Below are 23,743 nucleotides of genomic sequence, written 5' to 3'. Positions count from 1 at the left end.
CTGATCTGTTGGCCTAAACGTCAAGGGTGCGTTGGCTCCCAGGCTCACTCTACCTGGCACAGCAGACACACACGGAGCTGGGGATGGTTGCGGCTCCGGGCCTCTCTCATCCAGATAAATGGAGCTTTTCCAAACAGCACCCTTTCCCTGAACTTCCGCACAGCCGATGCCATCCCCTTGGGCAGGTGACTCCTCTCCCATTTGCACATTCAGTAGACAGAACAACGCTGTGACATTTGCAGCACACGAGCTTCCTTACTGACTCTGCCAGAGACACTCTTCTAAGCACGAGTACCGTTCTGGATAAAGCAATGTTTACAGGTCACACATCCTATCTAATTCCTCACACAGACTCTGCAGAGCAGTGCTGGGTCCGTAACTTTGTTTCTTTAAACAATCTGCTGAACTATCTTGTGTAATCCTCTCCCCTTGACTGTGGGCAGGCCCTGTGAACATGATGACTTGTCACTCCCGTGAGTAGATTCCATTATACGGCAAAGGTGAGGGGATTTTGCTGATGTCATTAAGGTCCTTAATCGCCTGACTTTGAGTTAATCACCAGGGAGATTATCCTGGGTGAGCCTGACCTAATCAGGTGGGTCCTTTAAGAGATGGTCTAGTGGTCAGAGACTGAAGAAGTTAAAGAGATTCAAAGCAGCCCGGACACTCTCCTGTCAGCTTTAAGGGAGCAAACTGCCATGTTGTGGAGACGGCCACAGGGCAGAGGCTGGCAGGCTGAGGGCTCAGTTCTATAACTACAGAGAATGGAGTTCTGCCAAACAACCAAAGCTGGGAGGAGGACCCCAGCCTTCAGAGGGGACCACAGCCCTGGCCAACTCGAGTCCAACCTGGTGAGACCCTCAGCAGAGAACCCCGTTAAGCCATGCCCAGACTTCCGACCTACAGAAATTGTGCGATAACCAACGGGTGGGTGTTGTTTTCGGCTTCTCAGTTTGTGGCAATACGTTACACAGCAACAGAAAATGAATACAGGAAAAACAGCACCATGTGGCAGAAACATCTATCGCTAACAGAACTCCTGGGGCTCTGCTTTCAGCTGTGCATGAAAATGCCAACCAAGCCACACACAGACGTTAGGACAGACATTTGTTTGTTTCCCAGAGAGTTAGGTCCAAAAGCTTTACTTCAAAGACCCCTATTTAAACCCTCTGTAAGCTCCTGGGCTCCACACGCTGAGAGGGAGTGTAAGCGGTGTGAGGAAGGACAACAGCTCGGTCAGCCCACTGAGCTCAGCTGCAGTGAGCTTCTGGCACTGGCCCCACCCCCGCCATGCCAGGAAAATGGAAGGGATGGTTCACTGTCTGGAGAATGGAGTTAAATTCTGGTTGACATGAGGAAGCCCGAAAGAGCAACAGTAGCAGATTGCAAAAGAGCAGACAATTTAAATAAAGAAAGCTTCGGAGATCTTGTGAGATATTTTATTGTGACAAGCATGAAAGGAAACATAGCTGCACGCTGGCGTACTATTAAGACACGATTTAAAATCCCAAGTCATGATGTTAGGAACCTATAGCACCTAATTTCAAGGCTAACATCTTTGAAATGATGAGACACTGTTTTCACGGACTTTAAAAAGAAAAACATGAGAAAGATACATCCCCTGGAAGCCCCTTTGTTTATTTTGTACACTCAGGGAATTAGGGTTCTGTTGGCCCGGGTCACTGACTTTCTCTTTGGAATGCAGAAGCCCCATTTGACATCACTGCTACAGGCCACAAATAAAATGTGTTTCACCTACCTGGCATTTCTAGGACCACATTCATTCCTTTTTGTCTTCTGAAATGGTTGTGACTTTCTATTCCACTCACCTCACAATAACTCCCTCCCTCACTTCTGCCCATGCTGGGTGCTACCATCTTTCTCATCTCTGTGTAACGTCTTTTCAACCTTCCAACACGGACCTCTGAAGTTCTCCACATAAGCCACAGGAGGCTATGACTTCCCACAGTGTTTCTTAATTTCTGACCTTAGCAATCTACATCCTGAAGACGCCATAGACCTTTATTTACCTCTTTCTCCATATAAACAAGAAGAAATGGGGAGGAGGATGGCAGACACATGACTCATTCAAGAGATGATGTGTGACACTGGACTTCGAACATTCCCAGAGAATATTTCTGTAGTTTATATTAATCGTTCATTTCTGAACCTCCAGAGCAACCTCACAACCTCTGAAGCATGAGCGCAGATCCCTCTGCAAGAAACTGACTTAATAGAAGCTGCCTTAATGCAGGAAAGTTCTGGCCCATGGAACCAACTGGACACACTGAGAGGGGTTAGGATCGTGGGGAAGCACTGGGCGTCTCACGAGCAAAGTAGACCACACATCTCACTTTGGGCCGACATCAGAGCCAATGTTCCTCCTTCCTCCTTATTCCCCCAGAAATCTGTTACTAAAAGCCTTGTAACCATTGCTGATCGAGACCTAGTGACCTCAGGGTCAAGCGGGGCTCCGCTTGCGTATACTTTACAGATTCATGGACTGCTGCCTTTTACAATTCTGCATTCTACTGCTCATTTTAGGATATTCTTGGTAAAGAACAGTGGTTGAACTATCTAGCTTGCAGTTGGGTAGAAAACCAGCAAGTATTTCTCTAATTTTTTGTTTCCATAGCTTTTCTGGAATTTGGATCCAGTGCTGTGGCTTGAAAGTGGGAGGTATATGCATGCCTGTGTGTGTGTGTGAGTGTGTGAGTGTGTGTGTGTGTGTGTGTGCTGGGTCAGCGAATGTGCTTCAGTTAGTGCACGTGGGCAGAGGGCCAGACCCACATCCTATGGAAGGGCGCCAAAGGATCCTGCCATTATGGAGGTTCCATCCACATCAGACACTGTGATTCCCAAGGGATCCCTACAGAAGTGGGTGGAAGTTCAGAGTTTCTTGTCCCACTGTATTTTTAAACTCCTGCCAAGCGCTGTGCTTTCCTTGGCTGATCATGTCAAGATGGTCATGCTGACACTGGCTATCACCCCCCCTCAGTTCTCGCTGGTACAACCCCAGGGACCAAATCAGTCAAAGCCATTCTTTCTCTAATATCTCCTTCTAATTCAACTCATCCTCCAACCTAACCTCTGCCTCTGTCTTCTCAGTAGTGTGCTCTGCCCAAAGTTGATCACGCCCTGGAGGATTTCAGAGCCTAACAGTCATTTCCTTTGGGGACTTTAACAAGTATTCAGTTGGGAGAGCAATGTGACAATTTTCAGACGAACGTAGGAGTAGATGTCTACGTCATCTGTGAAGACATAGAAATAAGAGTCCATTTACGTTAAACGTTATTAGAACTTCTGTCTGTCCCACCTCCCCGTTCCCATGAAGAAAAGAGAGGAAGAGATTTTAATGAGTTAAAATGTTAAAAGAAAACTCTTTCGAGCCTCAGTAATAAATGGTTTCTGAATCTCAGCCTCTTTTGTCTTGCCTTCCCGATGGCGGGGCCCATTTATGTTCTCAGTCCTTATGGAGACCACACAGCCGGCATTTCCCCAGCGGTCCCGCATTTTTGTTCTGTCTTATTGTCCCCTTGGGATCAGACTTTTGTATGGTTGCCGTGGCGACAACATATGGTTAATTTCAATATGGATGCAATTTTAATAAATATTTGTGTTTTTCTGAAATGCACACACACACACAAAACACACACACACAGAAGTCACAAATAGTCAAATTCTTGGAAAAAGCTCCACTTTCTGTTCATCAAGGTAAAGTGTCATTAGGAGCATGGACTAACCAGCTGTAAAACTACTTCCCATAAGATTTCTAAATGGTTGCAACAAACACAAATCAGACTGTACAAAATTCTTAATGGATATTAGTTGGTCTGGGAGTTTAGAAAATGAAGGAGCTAATACACAGAGAGCTACACACCAAGGCCACTACATCCACAGTAACAACAACAATAACAATATACAATGCTATAAGACTATTAGAATCTATTCTCTACTGCACAGAGAAGTACCTGGTTAAAGCTGTTAAATATAATACATGGCAGTTGGAGTCTGTTTTCAGTGCAATATATCACATTTGGCAATTAGTGGATATAAAAAAATATATTTTTTGCTTTCAAAATGTGGAATAATCCAAAACATAAGGCTTTTCTGATAAACTATAAAAATGTAATCCATAGATCTGCTGGATCTGACAAAACATGGTTATTCCACTTTCTCTGCATATTCAATCCACTTAGCTCAAAGCTTAACATACAAAGGCACAGATGTGTGTGTTTAGCATCAGGAGAATTGCGCCTCTTTCCACGAATTTCTTATAAATATTATTATCCACTCGAAAGCATTCTGATGAAAGCATCCTGTAATTTCCTCCTTAGTTCTCCCACTGCCCTTTTTTTCTCTCTCAGCTAAGAAAACACCAGGAAGATATTGAAATTTCCCTGTGCCTTACTTTCAGTTTCCATTTTTGAGCCATTTTTTAATTGTGTGTTGCAGTATCTGAGTAATTGTATTAGATAATTAATATGGAAATCTTAAAATGTGGTCCTTAATGTTGTTTTTCTCTATTTTTTTCCTGCTGTTTCCCTTCTTCCTTCCTTTCCTCCTTCCTCGCTTCCTTCCTTCCTTCCCAGAATTCACTGAAGTATTTCCTAGGTACTAGCTTTTAACTTATTATTTTAATCAAAGCTTATCTTTGTGCCCAACATGTGAAAAGTGAAAATGTCTCTTCAAAATTCTGTTTTACAACATACACAGAGAAGCTGGGCCTTGAGGAGCTTGATCTCACTTAAATACTATACACAGTTGGTATCACACAAGGGGTCGGGGGTGGGGCAGCACAATAAATGTAACAATTTACTTTTAATCTGTCTTTACAAAAGAAAGCCTCTTCCCTAATGGAAAAGTCTCTTCAGCGTCTGCTCCCAGAATCCTGTGGAGGAAACATTTTACCGATGGCTTGAAAGGATCTCTTTTTCAGAGCACGTTCACGGTTCCTCAAGAGTTCACCTGGGTTGAATTTTCCTGTTCTTAGTTGAGCAACGAATAAGCACTGGATGTGTTTTCCACGGATGAACTGGTTGTTTCTGGGGTGGACACATCGTATGTTCCTGAAAAACAGAGCTGCAGCTCAGCCTAAAAGATAAGCCTTCAGGTTGGGCTGTGAACTTCTCCTAAGGGCCCAGGGAGCGCTCTATCCAGGAGCCAGGAAGCTCAGCCATGCCTGGAAACAAACTCATGCCTACCCTCCTCCCAAGACCCAGCAGTGCCAAAGAACAGAGCTGTTCTCACGCATGCGTGGCAGCCGACAAGACAAGCACTAACTACTTCCCATCATACCAGCAGCCAGATTTCTACACAGGACAGGGAGATCTCAATGTGGGTGCCTCTCCACATGCCATCACATGCATGGGCCTGGGGACATCTGCCTGAGGGAACCTCTCTGGTCCACTTGGGTTGGGGTGCCTTGGGGAAGCTCTTGGGAGGGGCCTGGAGGCTGAGCTGGAAGGCGAGATGGGGAAGCAGGAAAGGAAAGAAAAGAGAAATTGACAGGGGAAAGAAAGGCAGGACCAGAAGAGAAGCAGGAGTCAGGGGATACCAAGAAAAGTGCCGACAGGGAGGGCAGCAGGGAGCAACCAGGCAGGCTCGTGTCAGTGGGTTGAGCACAGGGACTGTCGGGAGTGTGTGGGCGGGAAGGGACAGTGCCCACCCTACCATCAGACTGTTGCAGTGCCACCGCTAACAAGGTTTCCATCATTGCCTGGGGGGCCCTTTGGGGCTGCTGACAACATAAATCAAAGTCACAGTGATTATGGAACCCTCAAATAGGCCAATGTGGAGCTGCATTAATGACCCTGAGAGGCTATCAAGTGGTAATGACCAGGAATTTCAGGCCCTGGGACCCTGGGGACAGAGCTCCAACTCCAACTTCTATCTGACTGATTCAGAAACAGGGAACTCATTTTATTGGCCTTACATATTGCATAATTCCGATTCTGTAGAATTGTTTCATAGAGTCTTCACTATTTTCACTTTAATGCAAATGGTAAACACTTCCAGAGACAGTACTGGCCAAAGGCGAGAGTTCTAATACACCCGGAAGGTTTGACCATTTCACAACAAGTCCAGTCAGTGACTTTCAAAATCAAAAGTGAAGGTCCTCCAGTTTCATGAGTAACACATCAAATTGAAGCCAAAAACATGAAGTCCTCTGGAATTTTAACAATTAATAAACATTCTCAAAACTGGCTTTTATATGAGAAGACTTAGTCTAGAATATTGACACATTTCTAGACTCTGCATTTGTGATATCTGTTCAGTCTCAAGAAGCTGGAAGGAATTCTCGTGCCTATTTTCCTGGGCGGGGGGTGGGGGGGGGCAGTAGTGACATGGCACAGGGGTTTCAACTTGCCAGAGTAGCTGAGACCCATTGCCCAAAGACATTAACGTTATTTATTTTATACCCCCAAGGTGGACATTTTAACTGTGTATGTTCCTAATAGAATAGCTAACTTGGGTGATCCCTCATATATGTGTGCACAGTTTTATAAACGTCAAAGTGTAAAATAAGCACACTCCAAAAAAAAAAAAAAGGAAAAAGAAACCCACAGCACGAGATCCTATAGTAGGATTTTCTAAATATAGTCTTTGCTGCACTGTAACCCAGAAACATGACCTACTTATTCTTATTTAACATGATAGAAAAGAATTTTATGTTTGACTATTGGCAGTTCCCATTTTCATGGTTGAGCCAGTTTTGACAGACAGCTCCTCCAAAGTCTTGTCTAGATACTCCAAATCTTATTCTTCATAAGATACGATTAGTTGTCCACTGAAGGCAGTTGCCCTCTGTACCAGCTTCCTGGTGGTTAGGGAAAATATTAGCAGTTTCCTATATGTAACCTCTGCCCCAAAGGAAGCCATTGCAGCTAAATGCACTGCAGCCACGAAGTGAGACTCCCCATCAGGGCAAATTTGTCCGGGTCAACCAGGATCCTAGGGAGCATCTAGGGCCACTACATACCTGTTTTACCAAACAAATTGTTAAATCTTCTGGATATTGGAGAACTCATAGAAAACACAGGTGTAGATGAACCTAGGGATGTTGACTAGAAAAGAGAAAAAAAAGACAATCACAAAGCCCGTATGTTAGACCAAGGCCTTTCCCTCTAGGAAGGTTAGTTTTCCGCCCTCTGGTGGTCACTGCCTGCATCTCCCATCCCATTTCCTAATGGTAGGAGCCTGGATGAACATCAATTTCTACTTCAAGCAAATCAACTACCTTGAAACATTGGAATCTCATCGTCAGTCTTAGGAAAATAACTTTCAAATGCATGTTTACTGTGTGATAGGGCTCTCGTATCTTCTGACATGTGGAAACAGCCAAATATAATCGACTGCAGTAATTATTTTCCAAAATGAACTGCAGAAAATTCTATTTATCATTATTCCTCAAATTGTGCTATTGCCTGGAGTTTCCCCAGAAGATTGTTTTCTTCTCACTGAAATTTGATTTTAACCTCCAGTCGAGATTATCTGTGCTATTTGACCCATATTTAAAGATGTGGGACCGCTTTAACGATAGCTCCATGGCTGTGTTTAACAGGCAGAACGAAGTGAGAAGCAAAAACAGTGAAATAATCTATGCTAAAACTAGTTGTGGAGAGAGAGGGGGATTTGGAAAAGTATCCACAAAGGAAAGACTTACCTTTGAAAGCTGTGATGACCATCTCGACAGGGAAAACTTATTCAGCAAGGCTTCCTGTACCTGCATTGTTCAAAAGAAGCCACGGTCAATTCAACACGCCACAAGCACTTTAGACTCTTCTAGAAGCGTGAAACTGTCATTGTTCTTACCTTCTGATCCCAGAGGCACCCAAAGAGTAAAATGAATAATCCCTGAAAAGGATTGGGAAGAATCCATTTTAATCATATTTTTATCATCCGGCAAAACAGGAAGCATTATCAACCTGGCTTTGAATTTACACTACCTCTTCTCACATTGGAGTTTATGGAATGAGTCCAGTAGAGGATAATGTTAAAAGGAAGCAGTAGGTCCACAACAAGGGACCTTAAATGTTAGAATGTTATAAGGATATTTTCTATTTCCCTATTTCCCCCCGACTGTGAACTCAAGGTACTGCTGATTATGCTATTAAATACATCTCTTATGTCTACAGTAGCCCTCACATAGTTGTGATGAGGACTTGGGCATGGGGTGGAATAACCAGTCCCTTCTAGTCAAGACATATTATAAATGTCATTAGACACGAGTCTTATAGTTTGGAGCTATAGGACCAGTAGCACCAAGTTAGGATTTGCATGGTTTGGACATGAGCATCCAAGGAGCAATGTCTCAACTTCACTTCCAGGTCCCCTGCCTCCTCACGAGCTCCTGGGGGCCTATGCTTACCACCCCTCCTCCAGGTGAATCAGAATTAAGCATTCCCTTCCTTAATTAATTGTGTTCCAAAGACTTCTTGTCTTTACCTTGCTAAAGCCCTTTCAACAATTTGGCTTGTATCATAATGAGTTATGTGCTACAGGAGAGGAAGAAAGGTGTCTTTTTCATTTTAGCATAAGGGGGCACTACCTTGCATAGAACATACAGTCTTTCACTATTCAGCAAATATTTCCAGAGAACACACCATGTGGCATATAGCATTCATTTCATTGACTGGATGGTTACTGAGCACCTACTCTGTCTTTTTAGGTACCAAAGACATAGTGATAGATAGGACAGATGCTACCCCTGACCTCACAAAGACAGAGCTCATTGAACACTTGTGGAAATTAACTGGAAAGATTACTTGGTTTAATAGTGGCATTTTCATTTAGGAGAAAATAGATGGCATTAAGATAATGTTGGATAAATATCAAAATCTGGTGTAGGGAAGGGACTTTCCTCCTTATTGTATATTCAAGGCATTTAGAAGAGAGTCATGTGTGCAACTAAATTAAAATGCAGGCAATAAGAGGTGTGAGCTTCCGTAGGAACAGAGGAATGTGTCCTTTCTATTTCACTGAGTTCTTGTAATTACCACTCTTTAGGCCTCGGGCTTCCTCTGGACTAGAATCCTTCCCCATTCCTACTCCTGTTTGTGTTTCTATCATTAATTAGTCCCACCAGCCTAGATACTTCCTGAGAACGCTGCCCTGCAGAACTTACCTGGAAAGCGTTGAGGAGGGTAAATACAATATGGAACACAGCATTGCTCCCCGGGAACACAGTGGCAAGACCAAACCCCCAGGTGAGCCCCAAGAGTGGTGTGAGGACCCCAATGCTCTTGCTGATCTGAAAGAGGCTACTCTTCTCCTGCTTGCTTGGCTTGTCTCCAATAGAAGGTCTCAGGATCTTAGTGATGACCACTACCGTGATGGTCACGTTCACCACCACAATGATTAGTGCCGGGATGATAAAGGCCAGCAGGGCCTTGGTATCCTCCCAATTGAGCCAACAGGCGTTCTTCCTCGTGTAGACTTCCTGTGGCTGGGTGGCCCCCACCGTGATGACTGAGATGACAAGAGGGCAGCCATAGCCAAGAGAAAAGGCAATAGCCTTCTGAGTGGACCTGCTTGTGTCATGCAGGATGAAAACCAGGCGGTAGAAGAGCATGAGACCCAGAGTCAGCATCCAGAAAAAGACACTGAGGTAGAAGAAATGGATGAAGAAGGTGGTGGCCACACAGGCCGTCTCATTGAGTATGTAGTGATGGTCATCGATGGCGGCGGCCACAATGAACCAGATGTCGGCAACCAGAAGGGAAGCAGCAATGTTCACAATGCAGGTGTGACGCATATAGGAAGTCCGATTCTTGGTCACTGATTTCCACACCACGGCTTCCACAACCAGACAGGCTGCTAAGCTCAAGATGGAGAAGCACAACCCAATGTAGGAAACGATATCCAGTAGTATTTTCAGGAGAGAACCAGGGTCTGGGGAGTCAGGGGACATGAGTATGGAGAATGATGTTAGGTGGTCACAGCTGCAGGAGACGCTGTCCTCATTGACTTCTTTGACATAGCACCCACTGTTGTCCCACCCCCCGGTATGGTTGGCAAGGTTGAAGTTCCAGAAGACACACCGTGGTAGCCCGCCTAAAGGGTTGTTGTTCTTAAAAGTCATTGAAATACTGAACGGCATGGTTATATTGTGGGTGACAGTGGTCGTCATCACTAAGCTGTTTGTAAAATTCTCACCCTGAACCTCCTGGGCAATAATGGTTTTGAGAGTTGGGAAAGCCACGGTGACAATAGATGAATCCGTTTGCAGGTTTTCCAGCTGGAAATTGTCAATGGCCACATTGCCCCAGAGGTCAGAGTCTGCGAAAAGAAAGCTCTGTTTGTAGGATTTTGGGTGGCCAGATCTTATTACCATGCCCTTCATCTGCACATTAGTTTGAGAGATGCACAAAGAGGTGCCATCTTCTGACTGTAGCGCTCGGGAAAATCTTTCCACTGAGTCCAGTAGCTGTGAGCTCTGATTGGTCTGTTGTTGTTGTAACACCTTCCAGGTACTCAAGATGGGCTTGTCCAGGATGACATTAACCGTAGAGAGAACGTGCTGTAATTGACATGGCATGTGATCAAACCAACCAAATTCTTTCAATCATAAAAGAGAAAAAATAAATAACATCTCCCTGGAAACTGGTTACTTGGGTACAGGTCAGAGGAAAAGAAGAGAAAAATGAGGTATCACAGGCTGTGGGGATCTGTGACCTGCCTTCTTATGGCAGGGAGTCAGCAGAGAAGGGGTCCACAAGACAGTGAGACTTTGATAAACATTTAGCAATAGCGACAGTGAGAACCGCCCCACCGCCCCCGGCACTGGCTAATGCCAATTCAGCAGGCTGGCAGAGGTATTTATTAATTGTTTTATTTTATTTTAAATCTCAAGCCTGTAAAGGTTTTTTGGTGGGTGGTATTTCACCAGCATGAGTGAGGCAGTCTCAGAAGACCCTCTAAATGCTGAGCACCAAATTAGCAACACAAGGGTTGTTAAAGGCGTCTTTCTTTTTTGCTAAACATTTTGCTTCTCTCTCCCATAAACTTGGGCTTGTCATTTCCCTTCTCTCAATATATTTTCTCTGCTCTTCTTCATCTTGTTCTGTTCTCTGAAACTATAAGCCCTATAGTTAGTTGAATGGTGGCTCCCCAAACAAGATGTCCTCAAGTCCAGACCCTGTGAATGTGAACTTATTTGGAGAAAAGGTCTTTGTAGATGTAGTTAAGTTAAGGATCTTGAGGAGAAATCATCCTGGATTACTTAGGTGGGCCCTAAATCCAATGACAAATATCCTTATAAGAGACAGAAGAGAAGAAGATAACTGGAGAAGAGGAGAAGGCCACGTGAAGACAATGTTGGAGATTGATCTGAGGCAGCCACAAGCCAAAGAATGCCTGGAGCCAGCAGAAGCTGGAAGAGGTAAGAAAACATTCTCCCGTAGAGCCTCCAGCAGGAACGTGGCCCGCAGACTCTGATTTTAGACATCTAGCCTCCAGAACTGTGAAAGGATAAGTTTCTGTCATTGTAAGCCATCCACTCTGCGGCAACTTGTTACAGCAGCCCTAGGAAACTTACATAACCTCCCTGGACTCTTGCTATCCATGCTGCTTGGCAGTTGGCCTCTGGTTGGGTTTGGCCAATGGGAAGCAGTGGCAGGAGATGGGAGGGTGGGAGAAGAAAGACGATGAAATATATTTTTCCTACCATCCCCTGCACCCCCATTCCCACTCTCCTCAGCACATCTTTGGCAATAGCTGTGTCTGTCCTTCCAAGACTGCAGCTCCAGCTGAGCAACCCCTCCTCCAAGGCTTCAGCTCTCACTGGGCTGTGAGTGAACTATTTCTTTTCCTTTCCCCTTTAGTCCTTGGGATAGCAATGGCTCCTAAATGTTGCTGGTTTCTGGATGCCTCACCACCTTTTTTTTTTAACCCTACTTTACTTCTGTAAATATCCCTTCATTAAAGTCTCTTCATCTGAATTCATGTGGGTGAATTCCTTTTCCTCCCAGAATCCTGATTGCTTCAAAGTACAGGTGTAATGCTAGACCATGGAGAATCTTACCTTGTACCTATTCTGAACACCTTTAATTCCTAGTTTTCCTAGAAAGCAGATAAGAATTAATGCTATTTTAAGGAAGAAACTAAAGCAGAGATTCATTAAAGAAAGCTTCTAAGGTCCCCAGTTGAATAATGGAAACACTCCCTCATGTCCTAAAAGCCACAGCTAAAGAACATGTTATGTGACCCTGATGGCCACAGCATTGCTCTGGAAAAGACAGGGAAAGACCGCAGTGGAGAGGAGTTATGTTTCTTGACCGCAAGTCCTGAGGAGTGAAAAGACCTGACCCAAAACTCCTACAAGGCTTAAACAAACTCACCGTCATCATTTCTGAATTCACTTGGGTTGGAACTGTTGAAAGCAAATCAAGGATGTTAATAATGGCTCCCAGGCTCCCAGGAAATGAGCTGACTTCGTTTCCCACCTTGCCTGTGCTAATAGAAAGATCCTTTAGGTATGTAGGGAGCTTCTTGTCCTGTGTGGGGCTCTTGATCAAAGCCTATTAAAACAAAAGCCAAAACAGAAAGACAAACAGAACAACTCACCAATCAGCTCAATGATCAAATCCTACTGATCCATCCATGACAAAATCTCTCATATCTGTAGTTTCCTTTTTTCTCCATTCCCATAAGTATATCCCATAAGATAACTTACTTATCTCTTAAACTATCTGTGTGTACTCTTCAGAACAGAATATTACATAAGAAGGGGAACAGTAAGACATGACTAGTTGGAAAAAAAAAGGGAAAGTAGATGAACTTTAGTAGTGTAACTAGTAGTAGAATTAGATTAAAGTTGAGTAGAGTTGTCACTTGGATAGTCTATGGAAGCATTTTGCTGCTCTTTGCTTTTTCTTATCTTTTATCTTGCTAATCATTAGGGTGACTGTCCATCCCAATTTTCCTGGGACAGTTCTGGTTTATATCTGCTGTCCCAATGTAATTATTAATAGTGGCCTCTTTTGTTTTTAAAAAGTGTCCTGGTTTGGATGATAAATTATATGGTCACCCTATCTACAATGATCACACTTGTATTTTCTAACTCCTACTTATAATTTCAAGAGTGAACTCAAATTCAATCTTCTCCATGAAGAACTTTGATGCGTTTCCCAAATCAGGGGAGTTTCTTCCTCTGTAGGCATAAGTATTTGTTTTATTTGACATATATCACATTTGTGACATCTCTACTGGTATGATTTTGTGTTTTAATTTTGATATCTCTCCAATTAAATGATAAGCTCCTTAACAATGTGAACCATGTGTTATGTCCTTCTCATACCGCATAATGTCTAAGACAGCACAAGTCATTTGACTTGGTGCATAGTAGGTGTTCAATAAGATATGTTGACTGGATAAATCAAATGGAACATGATAGGCCTGCATGCCTCTTTTCCATTGAAAATGTATTTAGGTATCTAGAATTAAGATCAGGGCCCAAAGTTGAGTTAAAACTAGTGTGATTTCTATCTTTCTCAATTAGGATAATCTATATGCCCAATGCTTCATCCATCAAGGTCTAACTCAGATGCCAAGTTTTTCGAGCAGAGGTTCCTAATCATCCTAGCCAAATAGTATGTACATAACATCTATATTCTCTATCAAATCAGGGGTCAAGTTCTGATTTGGCCTCTTTACCCTGATAGCACTTATAATAATGCTTTGCACATAGTAGGTATTCTAATGAATTTTGTGTAAGACAAGAGAAGAGACAGAAGATAATTAGATAAAACACAAATCAATATCATCCCTTTTCAATTCTTCTTCCAAGGGTAAGAAGATTTGGAACTGGTCGTCTGAAGATGTCACCATTAGCTATAACACCACTGGTTGCCCCATCAGTATTTATTTATCATAACTCATGGAATTTTAGGAGGCTTTAACTCTCAACAACTCAGGTACGAGGCGACATTTACTCATTTGATGGGAAGAAAGGAATTTTCCCCTACACATGGCAGTAACCTCTATTGCAGGTAAGAGAGGCAGGCTAGTCCCTTCTTCTATAACTAGAGGTCACCTTTAAGGATTGAGGAAATCTCAGACCTGTAAAAGCATAAAGCCCTACAATTTTCTTTTTTTGAAAAACTGATGAACTTTATTTCTTATATTGCTCCTCTTCCTGAAAAGAGTAGAGCTGTTTGCTCTAATTATTCAAAAGTGATATCAAAATTATTCACAGGAGAGCGGTTAGAAAGAACAGTCCTGCCTACACCTTGGAGCTAATGGAAACAAGGTACTGAGAAGTCAAGGCCAAAGTATACAGCTAGTCCTAGAGTGGGAAGATATTTTGTTGCCTCCATATTTATATTTAAGCAAATTTTTAAGCATTTCTAGATTACATCTTCTTTGGAAACAAACAAATAAAAGTACCTTTGAGAGCAACACAAATCAACCCAAGCGCCATTTTCCTAAGTGCTGAGATATATAAGCTAGACAGGTCTCCCCACCAAGAGCTCAGAGGCAGAGGTCTCAGGATCACCTTGGCCAGCTGCAGCAGACTGTTTATTGGGGCAGAGATGCAGTTGTTTCTCTTCACCTTCCACTGGGAGCCTACACATTCGTAAGTTATGATCCCGCCAGCAGGACCTCCAGGGCTGCTGGGAACGTCTGAGAACTGGCACAGCTTCTGGATGACTCTCCCAGGCTCCCCAACACCTATTACAGGATCCTGGCACATGATGGTCATCTCTGCATTGGAAACATGGAAATAAAAGAGACAATTGAAAAGAGGAGAAAAGTAGGGGAAATAGGGCCAGGCGTAGGCAGAATTTTGATGTTTGAGTTCATCTTTCTCTCTACTTTTGGTGACCTGGTCAGAGTTCTCCAATTTCTTTATTTTGCCCCTGATTTCCCAAAGCCCCTTAGTGCTTTCCACACAAATCTGACTTTAATCTGCACTTGCTTTTCCTAACAGAATTTGTTTCCTCTATGCCTCACTCCCACCTCCAGTCCCTGGGAATCTTCTCTCTGCTGCCTATAAAATCTAAGCTGTGGAAAACAATAAGAGCTTAATGTATGCTCATCCAGATAAGAGAAGTTCTGCTCACCAGGAGTCGTAGGGACAAAATACCTTAATCCGAGGGCTTCTCAACTTTGGCGTAAGAGAATCACCTGGGGAGCTTGGAAAACACCAAGGCCCAGGCTCACTCCGACCCAAGGAAATCAGAATGCCTTGGGCTGGGATTCAGGCATCAGTAGTTTTTTAAGTTTCCCCAGTGATTCCAGTGTGCAGCCAAGGTTGACAAGCACTGTCTTAATCCAAAGATATATTTAGTAGAGTGAATTCAAGGCACCCATGACCTGAAGATTCCAGGTAATATTTGCAAGCATTTGTTCCTTCTGGTTTCCATTAAAGGTGACTCTATTTCATCTCTACTCAAGAGAAGCCTTGAATGGGAAAGTGGCATTTGTTGCAGAATCTCTAATCTCCAGAGGACTCTGATTCTCTTATGAGCGGATCCCTCTCTCACCAACTTTTGAATTAAGCTTTAATTGAGTTCTCAGCCATTGTATAAAATCTTCAAATCCATAAGTAAGGTTCTACCAAGAAAAGGAAGTGGAATCGGAGTTGGTATGAAGAAAGAGAAGAACAAAGATAAGTGAATAAAACATGTTGATGCCGGGGCTAAGATGGGGGCACAACAAAGAAATGACCTTGGCTGCCCTCTGGAAGACGTGTTCTTGGTAGAGTCAGCGGACAGTGCTTCAGAGACATAGGGAACTCTAAGCTGCTTCCTACTTTGGTGTCCAGGGCTCAGTTACCAACACATGTGAGAATGACCAAAAATCACTCAGTAAACTCAAAGGAGCTTGGTGATAGAGCCATGGATCCTTCAGAGATTGGGGATCCTACTACAGAGAAGATTTCTGGGGGAGAGGATTGCTTATGGTAGAAGCCCAGGACCATCATTTACCCACTCACCCCTCTGTGGTTGCTAAGGAGAGCTGTTACAGAAATGGCTCCACAAATCATGACCTTTTGCTTTGGAAATATGATGTGGGGGGATATTGGCTCAATGATGACAAAGGATGAAAAAGACAGTTGCCTAATCTTTAGATCGACTCTTTCCATGTAACCCTGTCTCAGTGAAACAGTGCTAGTGGGGACATCCTTCCTTTGCTGAAACCTCAGAGGGGTCTCAGCCTCACACAGACACTGTGCACTCTTGTCTGCCTGGGGCGGTGTACAGCCCTCCAGACTCAGCTGAAATAAGTCTTCATCGGCAAGGCTCTCTGCATCACTTCCTCCCCACCTATCACCAGCAGAGTTAAACCAGGCAGCCTCTGCTGGCTGCCCACAGCGTCTCTAGTTTAGCCCTTACCATATTATATGTGATAACATTTTTTATCATATCTATCTCTGCCCTAGGCTTGAGGCCAGGAAACATGGCTTATTTCTTTTCCAGTCCCCATGCTTAGCCCAAGACCTGCCATATAAAGGTGCTCGACATATATCTATTGAATGGGTGGACGAGGGAGTGAATGAATACATGACTCGTGACTATAACACTTTAAAGTAATTTAAAATGCTCTCACCAGGAACCAGATTAAGCTTCATAGACGTGCTCCGGACTGAGTTATTAACAGCATTGGTAAAATGACAAAACACATCAACATGTTTTGGACACTGGAAAACTGAGTTTGCCGTGAAATCATATTTGTAGCACACTTGTTTTCCGTTCACTTCTTTTGCTAAGATAGAATTATTGAAAGAATTAAGTTACAGCATGAATATCCAAAGCATACAGTTTGTTGAAAGGATCGATATGAATAAACTTGTCCACACTCTTCCCAGGAACGTGCCACATTCACTTCACATGTGGTTTTACTTATTTACTTTCTGCCTCCAGCTCTTAGAAGTAAGTAAACCCACATTCCCATAGATGCTAGCCAAAACTTTACCTCCACCATCCATCACTCCAAATCTGTGCCCACACATTTTTTTGGACAACGAAAATGCCTTCTCAGCATCCTTCTAATCCCCCTATCTATCTAAATCCCATCATGCCCTGTGCATTTATTCTATCCTGCCTTCCCCACATTCATTCAGCATCACCTCCAATAGGGTCTGTCTCCTCCACTGGACATTAAGTGTCCAGTCTTACTTATCTCTGCACCTCCCAGTGCCTAGCCCAGCATTTTGCACATAGCACTGAATGCATGCATCTTGAACAAAAAATGTTGAGATGTTTGAATACTTCAACACCCACATTGATTCCATGTCCCCCTACCATGCAGCCTTCTCTAAACTGTCCAGTCTTTATTGGGTCCCTTCTTTTCTGAACTCATACCATTCTTTCAATCTATATTACTCATTTTGGATATTTAATGTTGTATGCATTATCTGTTATGACATGAGCCTTTCTAGATATTAATATATGTGCGCCACTTCTTTTGTCTCCTTTCTATTGCCTGCTGTGTGTTTTGCCTCGAGCAGGCCCCCAATAGTTCTTGAAAGAATAGATGAGTTTGTAAATCCCTCATGAAGATGTCTGTGTCTTGAGATTTGGGGTTATGAGCTCATATTTGGTTGCCCTTAATCTGTAGGAATCCTGAGGGATCTGGATTGAGGGGATGTTCTACCAGAGAGGATTTGAAATTTTTTTTGCCAGGTGCCATCGGGTGCTACCAATGGACAACTTTAAGTTAATTACTCCTCAACTTGGAGTTCCGGGACCACACAGGCAGTGTAATTTCAAACCTGAAACCCAAGTGAAGTCAGGACAGTTTTAATTCTCAGGGGAAATTTTTTCCCAGCCAGAGATGAGGCCAAACTCTTAACTCAGGCAGATAAATTTTGTTTCTCTAGCTTATTCTTTTACTAAGCATGTCGCCCTTTGAGGGTCCTGACATTGTGCTGGTAGGGTGGGGATGTCTCCCCCTTTTCTTTCGTGTCCTTCAGAGCCTTAAATCACAAGGTTTTGGGTTTCCAATATTGACAAATGCCCTCAGGAAAGCCCCAACACTAGCCAAAGCATTATCTCTATTTTTATTTTCCTCTGCATTTTTGGCCCTTGGTTATTCCTCTTACTTTCTTGTATGCTTAACAGTGCATTTAAAAGGATTTTTGTAGACCATGTAGGATTTTTAGAGCATGCTGATTTATACGATGGAGTGAGGGACTACCATAATATCTAGTTTACTCTATTGAGGAAGCAGAAAGTCTGTGAAGGGACCTTAACACTGCCTTCAACAGCTCCCACTAATCAGAATGGGCTCTGCCCTCACAGACTCTCAAGATTTTGCCACAAACCAACAAGCTATGAACCACATAGCAAAACAGAAGGTAATGAAGTCTCATGGGATTCTGCTCTGTTAGATTCTATCTCTGATACAGTCCCTGTGTTTCTTGACCTTGACTTTAAGAGCAACTTTTTTCACTCTGTATGCATGAAAGAATATGTCCTAACAATTCAGCAGTTGGCTTCTTACCAGCAGGAAAGGACCAGGAGTCCATTTGGAAAGTTACTTTGTAGTCTTCATCATCCTCTATGCAGCACTTCAAGTGACAGGAACCTCTGAGTGGAACGACAGCTTCCAAAGGATCAACCATGATGTTCGACTCCAGCGGCAGAGGCTGAACAGTGACATCTTTGGTGGCAACACTGTATGAATTCTTATATCTAAATATGCAGTAATAGGTTCCTGAGTGGAAGGAAGCAAAAATGAGATGGAGGTTCAGTAAGACCCTTCAGTTTTCTAAACACTACTTCTCTTTGCTCCAACGCTGAAGGAGCCAGAGCAGGAGCTGGCCAGAGGGAAACCAGAACAAGAAGAGAGAAGAAACTCCCTTCTATTCCTGTTGGGAGGGAGGGAAATTTAAATTCAATATAAAATAAAAGCATAGTTGATTTAGATGAGAATAGTTTTTTTTAGTTCGAGTATCGGACTATTAATAGTTTAATGTGACTGGAAAAGCTATGGCTCCTCCTAAGTCATTGCCTAGTGACAGGAAAGAGCAATTGACAGGGTAGGCATGAGTTCAGCATGGGAGAAAAATACTCCCGCTTCCTGATTGTACACTAGCAAGTCCAAACAAGAACTAGTTATTTCTACAGTGTTGCCCAGGCCTCAAATGAAAAATAAAGAAGACCTGGAACTCACAGGATCTGGACCAATTAACCTGATAGTTACGGAAAGGCTTCAGGTGGAATGAGTAAGTGTTGGCCACTGGAGCCAGGATTGGTCTCCCCCTGACTCTGCCATTTACCAGATGTATAACCTCAGGTAATATACTCAACCTCGCTGGCCCTCAGTTTCCTCATCTGTAAAATGAGGAAAATAATAGACTATCTTCTAGGTTTATTGGTTTTTTTTTTTTTTGGCAGGGTAGGATTCGCCCAGAGCTAACAGCTGTTGCCAATCTTTCCTCTTTTTGTTTTTTCCTCCCCAAAGCCCCAGTGCATGGTTGTGTATCCTAGTTGTAAGTTGTTCTAGTTCTCCTATGTGAGCCACGCCACAACATGGCAACTGACAGATGGGTGGTGTGGTTCCGAGACCAAGAAACGAACCCAGGCCGCCGAAGTGGAACATGCTGAAGTTTAACCACTAGGCTAAAAGGGCTGGCTTTAGGTTTATTGTTTTAAGTGAATTAACACACTTAAACACTTAGCACAGTGCCTATCACAGAGTGAGGGCTCAATCGATGTCAGCTACCATAGCTGCAGTTCTATCAAATTCTCTTTTTTCCCCAAAGATTTGTATTTCTTCCGAATATGAACAAGGTGCAGAGATAAAGAGGAAATAAAAACGTTTCTTTCTTTGGAATCAGGCATATGAAAGCTTCACCTAGATTTTTTACAGCCCAGTTGGGTGAAACACTCCTAAGAGTCTGATAAAAGGACTTTTAAAAACAATCCTCTTTCTTAACTTCATGGCAGGAGCCCAGGCTCTAGAATCAGAGAGACTAGTTCCAATCCTGACTCTACAACTGCAGTTGTGAAAACTTAGGCACATTTACTATTCTCTCTGAGCCTCAGTTTCCACATCTGAAAAATGAGAATAACAACATCTTCCCCAAAGGGCTGTTGCATTAAATGTGATGGCATATTTAATGTAAAGTGGCTGGTGCAGGCATGCCCCAGGACAGGCCCCCCGGGGATGGTAACTAGTACAGTGTCTTTCCAGGGGTCCAGGCAGCAGAGCAGGGAGGGTGTCTGGCTTGCTTTTCACTCACCGTTCCACTCCCTGGTCGCGGTCTTCACCGTCAGTACTGACTCTGTTCCATTGGGACACCTCCTTGTGGTATAAAACCTTTTGTGTATTTTAATGCCAGCAGAAGTGTTCCAGTACACCTCATCATAGCTATTCACATCACTGGTGCACTTTATAGAAAAGCTTTGTCCCTCAGAAACAGAAATTGGGTCCGGGGTTATTATTAGGTTGGCTGAAAGAATGCAAAAAAAACAACAGACAAAAGAAAACCAACAAGAAGCACAACGTTTAGTCTTTCCGGTGACATTGACATAGGAGCGAAAATTAAGACAGACAGAAAACAGGGACCGTCCTGACTCTACTTGTGTCAACGCGGGATTGGTACCTTGCGGCTCCGGGGCTTTACTTGTTTCTAGGCTGTTCCCGGTGGTGCTCTGAATTGTACTCATTTCCTTCACATGCCTTAGGAACTCGTGCACTTCCCCTTTGTGGCTGGAATTAGCTCCTGATGATCAGCAGGGCAAAAGGTTGCAATCTTAGGGGTGTTGACTTAACCCAAGCTCCCCTCCAACCTCTTCGGTGACACCTCAAGGGAGACTAAAATGGCTAGGTTCCTGTAACAGCTTCATTCTCTACTCTTTTACAATACCTTTTAAAAAATAGTACCACACTATATTTTAATTTAATCCTTTCATCTCTTTTCCATATGAATGTGAGTCCCTCCAGAGCGGGACACTCTCCTCTGCGTCTTTGCATTCCCAGCACGTAGCACTGCATCTAGTACACAGTCAGCGCTTACTAAGCAGAAGAGTGATTTTTGGAACTATATTTTTAGTAGGGGGATCATAGAGTTTATTGCCCAAATAATTACACCAGGACTGTCTCGGGCAAACGAGGATGTATAGGATCCTAACTATAAGTCTCTCTCCATCCACTCCTCATTCTGAGAATGTCCTCATCGGTTCATGAGGAATTATTCATCAAAAATGCTAACAAGACCCTTACAAATATAAAAGCTTATATGAACATGCCACTATTTTTGCCTCTGAATCTTTCTGCTGCTCGTTGAGCATGTCCTTTACATAGTTGACATTTCAAAATGCCATTCATTTCTGTCTTCTATAGGGGAACAAGTTCATGCCTTGAGCCCACTGATGCTAGCCTGCTTCTCCAACCAGTGTAAAATCTTATTCTTAGTCATAATCAAAAGAAGTCAGGGCTTCCCACAGTACTCTTTAGAAGTTAAGATCAAATGTGGAGAACTCTAAAGTCATGCAAGCATGTATTAATGTGTCCCTCACACTGCCATCACTGTGTAGGGATCTTGAGATGCCTTTTTCAGGTTTAGCAGAAAAAGTGGAAAGGCTCGTGGAATCATGAATTTGGTTCTCTTGCTTCTCAGTTGAGGTCAAACTACCAGACCAGTGGTTTTCAGCGAAGGCTAAATAGGTCCCAAAAGACAGCCAACAGCTCACATAATCAATACAACTCTCAGGTTAGAGCTTGCAGTGGACAACTGCTCTCACTGTAGAAAACCGCAAATTGCTCAAAAGACCCATGAACGCTTCTACAGCGATAATATTTTCAGATAAACCTAATCTTGCTCTTTGTAAAAATTCTAAGTCATGATAACAGAAAATCAGTCCTTTCTCCAAATTGTTTGGGGGTGGTGGGGGTGGGGCGGGGTGGTGTCTGATGATTTATCTAAATAGTTCATTTTTGTAAGATGGGTGGAAAAACAAGTTTGCCCCATTTTTGCAGATGGGGTGATGTTATAAATGCTTTATGATATGAGGAGAAGAAATGATACTTTCAAGAGGCCTACTAAAGCTGAATTAATTGAAATATTAAAAAATACTTGTTACAACCGTAAAATAACCACAAAGTATCAGATTATTAAAGCTTTCTGCAGCATTCTCTCTGGAATAGGTGAAACAGGAGAGGTGGAATGACAGAGGGAGGTGAATGGTGGTAGGGAATGAACCAGGCTATTGGAATTCAAGGCAGGGAGAACGGGATTAAGGGAGGAGAAAGGGGGAAATTAGGGGCATTATCCTCATTATAAATTTAATGGTTAAATAGGACTAATCTGGGTGTGAAACCTACATCCCAGTCTACTTTGTGCATTAGCAGTACAAGGCAGGCCCTTCCTTCCCTGGTCCCAACCCCTAGCCTTCCTGATTCTAAAGACTTCATCTGCATTTAAATGGCAGAGAGGGAGCTCCTCTTCTGTCTCCCACTGTGGGATCTACCCCAACCACGCTCCCGCTACCTAACGGGGAAGGCTCTGCTTTATTGCTCATGGATGTTCCCAGGTGATCGGCAGCCCATGACTTGAGGTGCAAGGCTACAAATTCTGGCGAGCGAGTCCTTACCCACAGAGGTGAATGTCACTTGTATGTTCTTACTGCCTCTGGCTCCATGGGCACTGGTGAACTCACAGGTGTAGACGACTGTCATTCCAGCCAACCCACTTAGACACTGAACTTCGTTGGCGTGGAGGGTGTATTTGCTGCACCTGGGATCTGTGTCTGTTTCAGAGTTTCCTGCAATGACATAAGCAATTCTTTTGCCATCAGTTGGCTGACTCTTGGATTCAGTAGCAAAGAGGCCAAATCAGAGAAAAAGAATTATTATTTAAATTCGATTTCTTCTCTTTGAATGGAGAGGCAGGGCTGCATAATGGTTAGGTCTGCAGATTCAGGAGCCAGGTGGCAGCAGAGCCCAAACTCTAACACTTAGCTGGTGGAACGTTATTGAGAAAGTCACTAGACTGCTCTGTGCCTCTGTTTCTCCAGATGTAAAATAGGGATAAATAATAACAGCTCTGCCCAGGACTGTGGTCAGGTAAAATGAGTTAATATATATAAATAAACACTTAGAACAGCGCCTGGCTGGGGCCCGCCCCCAACGAAGAGCATTAGTGGTGGTCATTCGAGTGTGAGAAATAAAAAAGAGAAGCAAAGTGTTTGGATATGATTTCAACTGGAAGGAAAAAAAGTGTCGGACTATTTAAACTGTTCTTATTATTGAAAGGAGGAAGAAACAAGACTGGGACACCTGATAGGCATCTCATTTGAGAAACGTTTTCATAGCTTATTCCCTATCAGTCTATATGTTTTAGTGGAAGCTTCAATTCATGATTTTTCAGATTATCAGCAGTTTCCCCTTCAAAATAGTTCCTTTTTCATATCTTCCTTTCCATTCCCAAGATGCCCTCCAAGCCCTCTTTACTCCTTGCCTATGGCTCTCTTACACACTCCTGGTGAGTTTTTTCTACTCCCGTCCCTTCACTCTCTCTCTTCCAACCTTGCCTACCGCCACGTACCCTTAAGACATTCTTCAAATACTATCAATCTTCCAAAAACTAAAGAAAAAGAATAAAGCTTCTCATTAGCTCCAACAGAAATGCATCTTTTCCAGCCTTGGCTGGATGATCAATGACATCTGAAATATTTTTATTGATATATAACCAGCTTTCCCCCTCAGTTCCCAAAATGGTTGTTCAGAACACCAAACTGACTTCCAGCTTCACCCACCTTGACTAAATTACCTCCTAACTCATGGGCAC

The 23,743-nt window shown here is 43.2% G+C and overlaps 1 protein-coding gene across 7 annotated transcripts in view; it reads right to left on the bottom strand.

Annotated features, from left to right (window-relative positions):
* Positions 1 to 1,425: 1,425 nt before the first annotated feature.
* The window catches only part of ADGRF5 (adhesion G protein-coupled receptor F5), a 101,380-nt gene continuing 79,062 nt past the window's right edge, over positions 1,426 to 23,743 (bottom strand). For 4 of the 7 annotated variants that reach the window (XM_046639719.1, XM_046639718.1, XM_046639721.1 and 1 more), the window contains exons 11-22: positions 22,548 to 22,718; positions 20,558 to 20,677; positions 20,195 to 20,404; positions 18,451 to 18,663; positions 16,555 to 16,710; positions 14,498 to 14,706; positions 12,342 to 12,521; positions 9,128 to 10,522; positions 7,816 to 7,857; positions 7,667 to 7,726; positions 6,983 to 7,067; positions 1,426 to 5,069 (exon numbers count right to left, since the gene is read on the bottom strand). In XM_046639719.1, the coding sequence (XP_046495675.1) occupies positions 4,990 to 5,069; positions 6,983 to 7,067; positions 7,667 to 7,726; positions 7,816 to 7,857; positions 9,128 to 10,522; positions 12,342 to 12,521; positions 14,498 to 14,706; positions 16,555 to 16,710; positions 18,451 to 18,663; positions 20,195 to 20,404; positions 20,558 to 20,677; positions 22,548 to 22,718 (2,921 nt within the window). In that variant the 3' untranslated portion in view covers positions 1,426 to 4,989. Of the gene's footprint in view, positions 5,070 to 5,673; positions 5,741 to 6,982; positions 7,068 to 7,666; positions 7,727 to 7,815; positions 7,858 to 9,127; positions 10,523 to 12,341; positions 12,522 to 14,497; positions 14,707 to 16,554; positions 16,711 to 18,450; positions 18,664 to 20,194; positions 20,405 to 20,557; positions 20,678 to 22,547; positions 22,719 to 23,743 lie in introns of all 7 variants that reach the window. The other 3 variants (XM_046639724.1, XM_046639725.1, XM_046639723.1) reach the window with 2 other exon arrangements.

This window comes from Equus quagga, chromosome 15, assembly GCF_021613505.1.
Source record: "Equus quagga isolate Etosha38 chromosome 15, UCLA_HA_Equagga_1.0, whole genome shotgun sequence".
In the NCBI taxonomy this organism is placed as follows: domain Eukaryota; kingdom Metazoa; phylum Chordata; class Mammalia; order Perissodactyla; family Equidae; genus Equus; species Equus quagga.
This window is presented reverse-complemented; position numbering and strand designations above follow the sequence as displayed.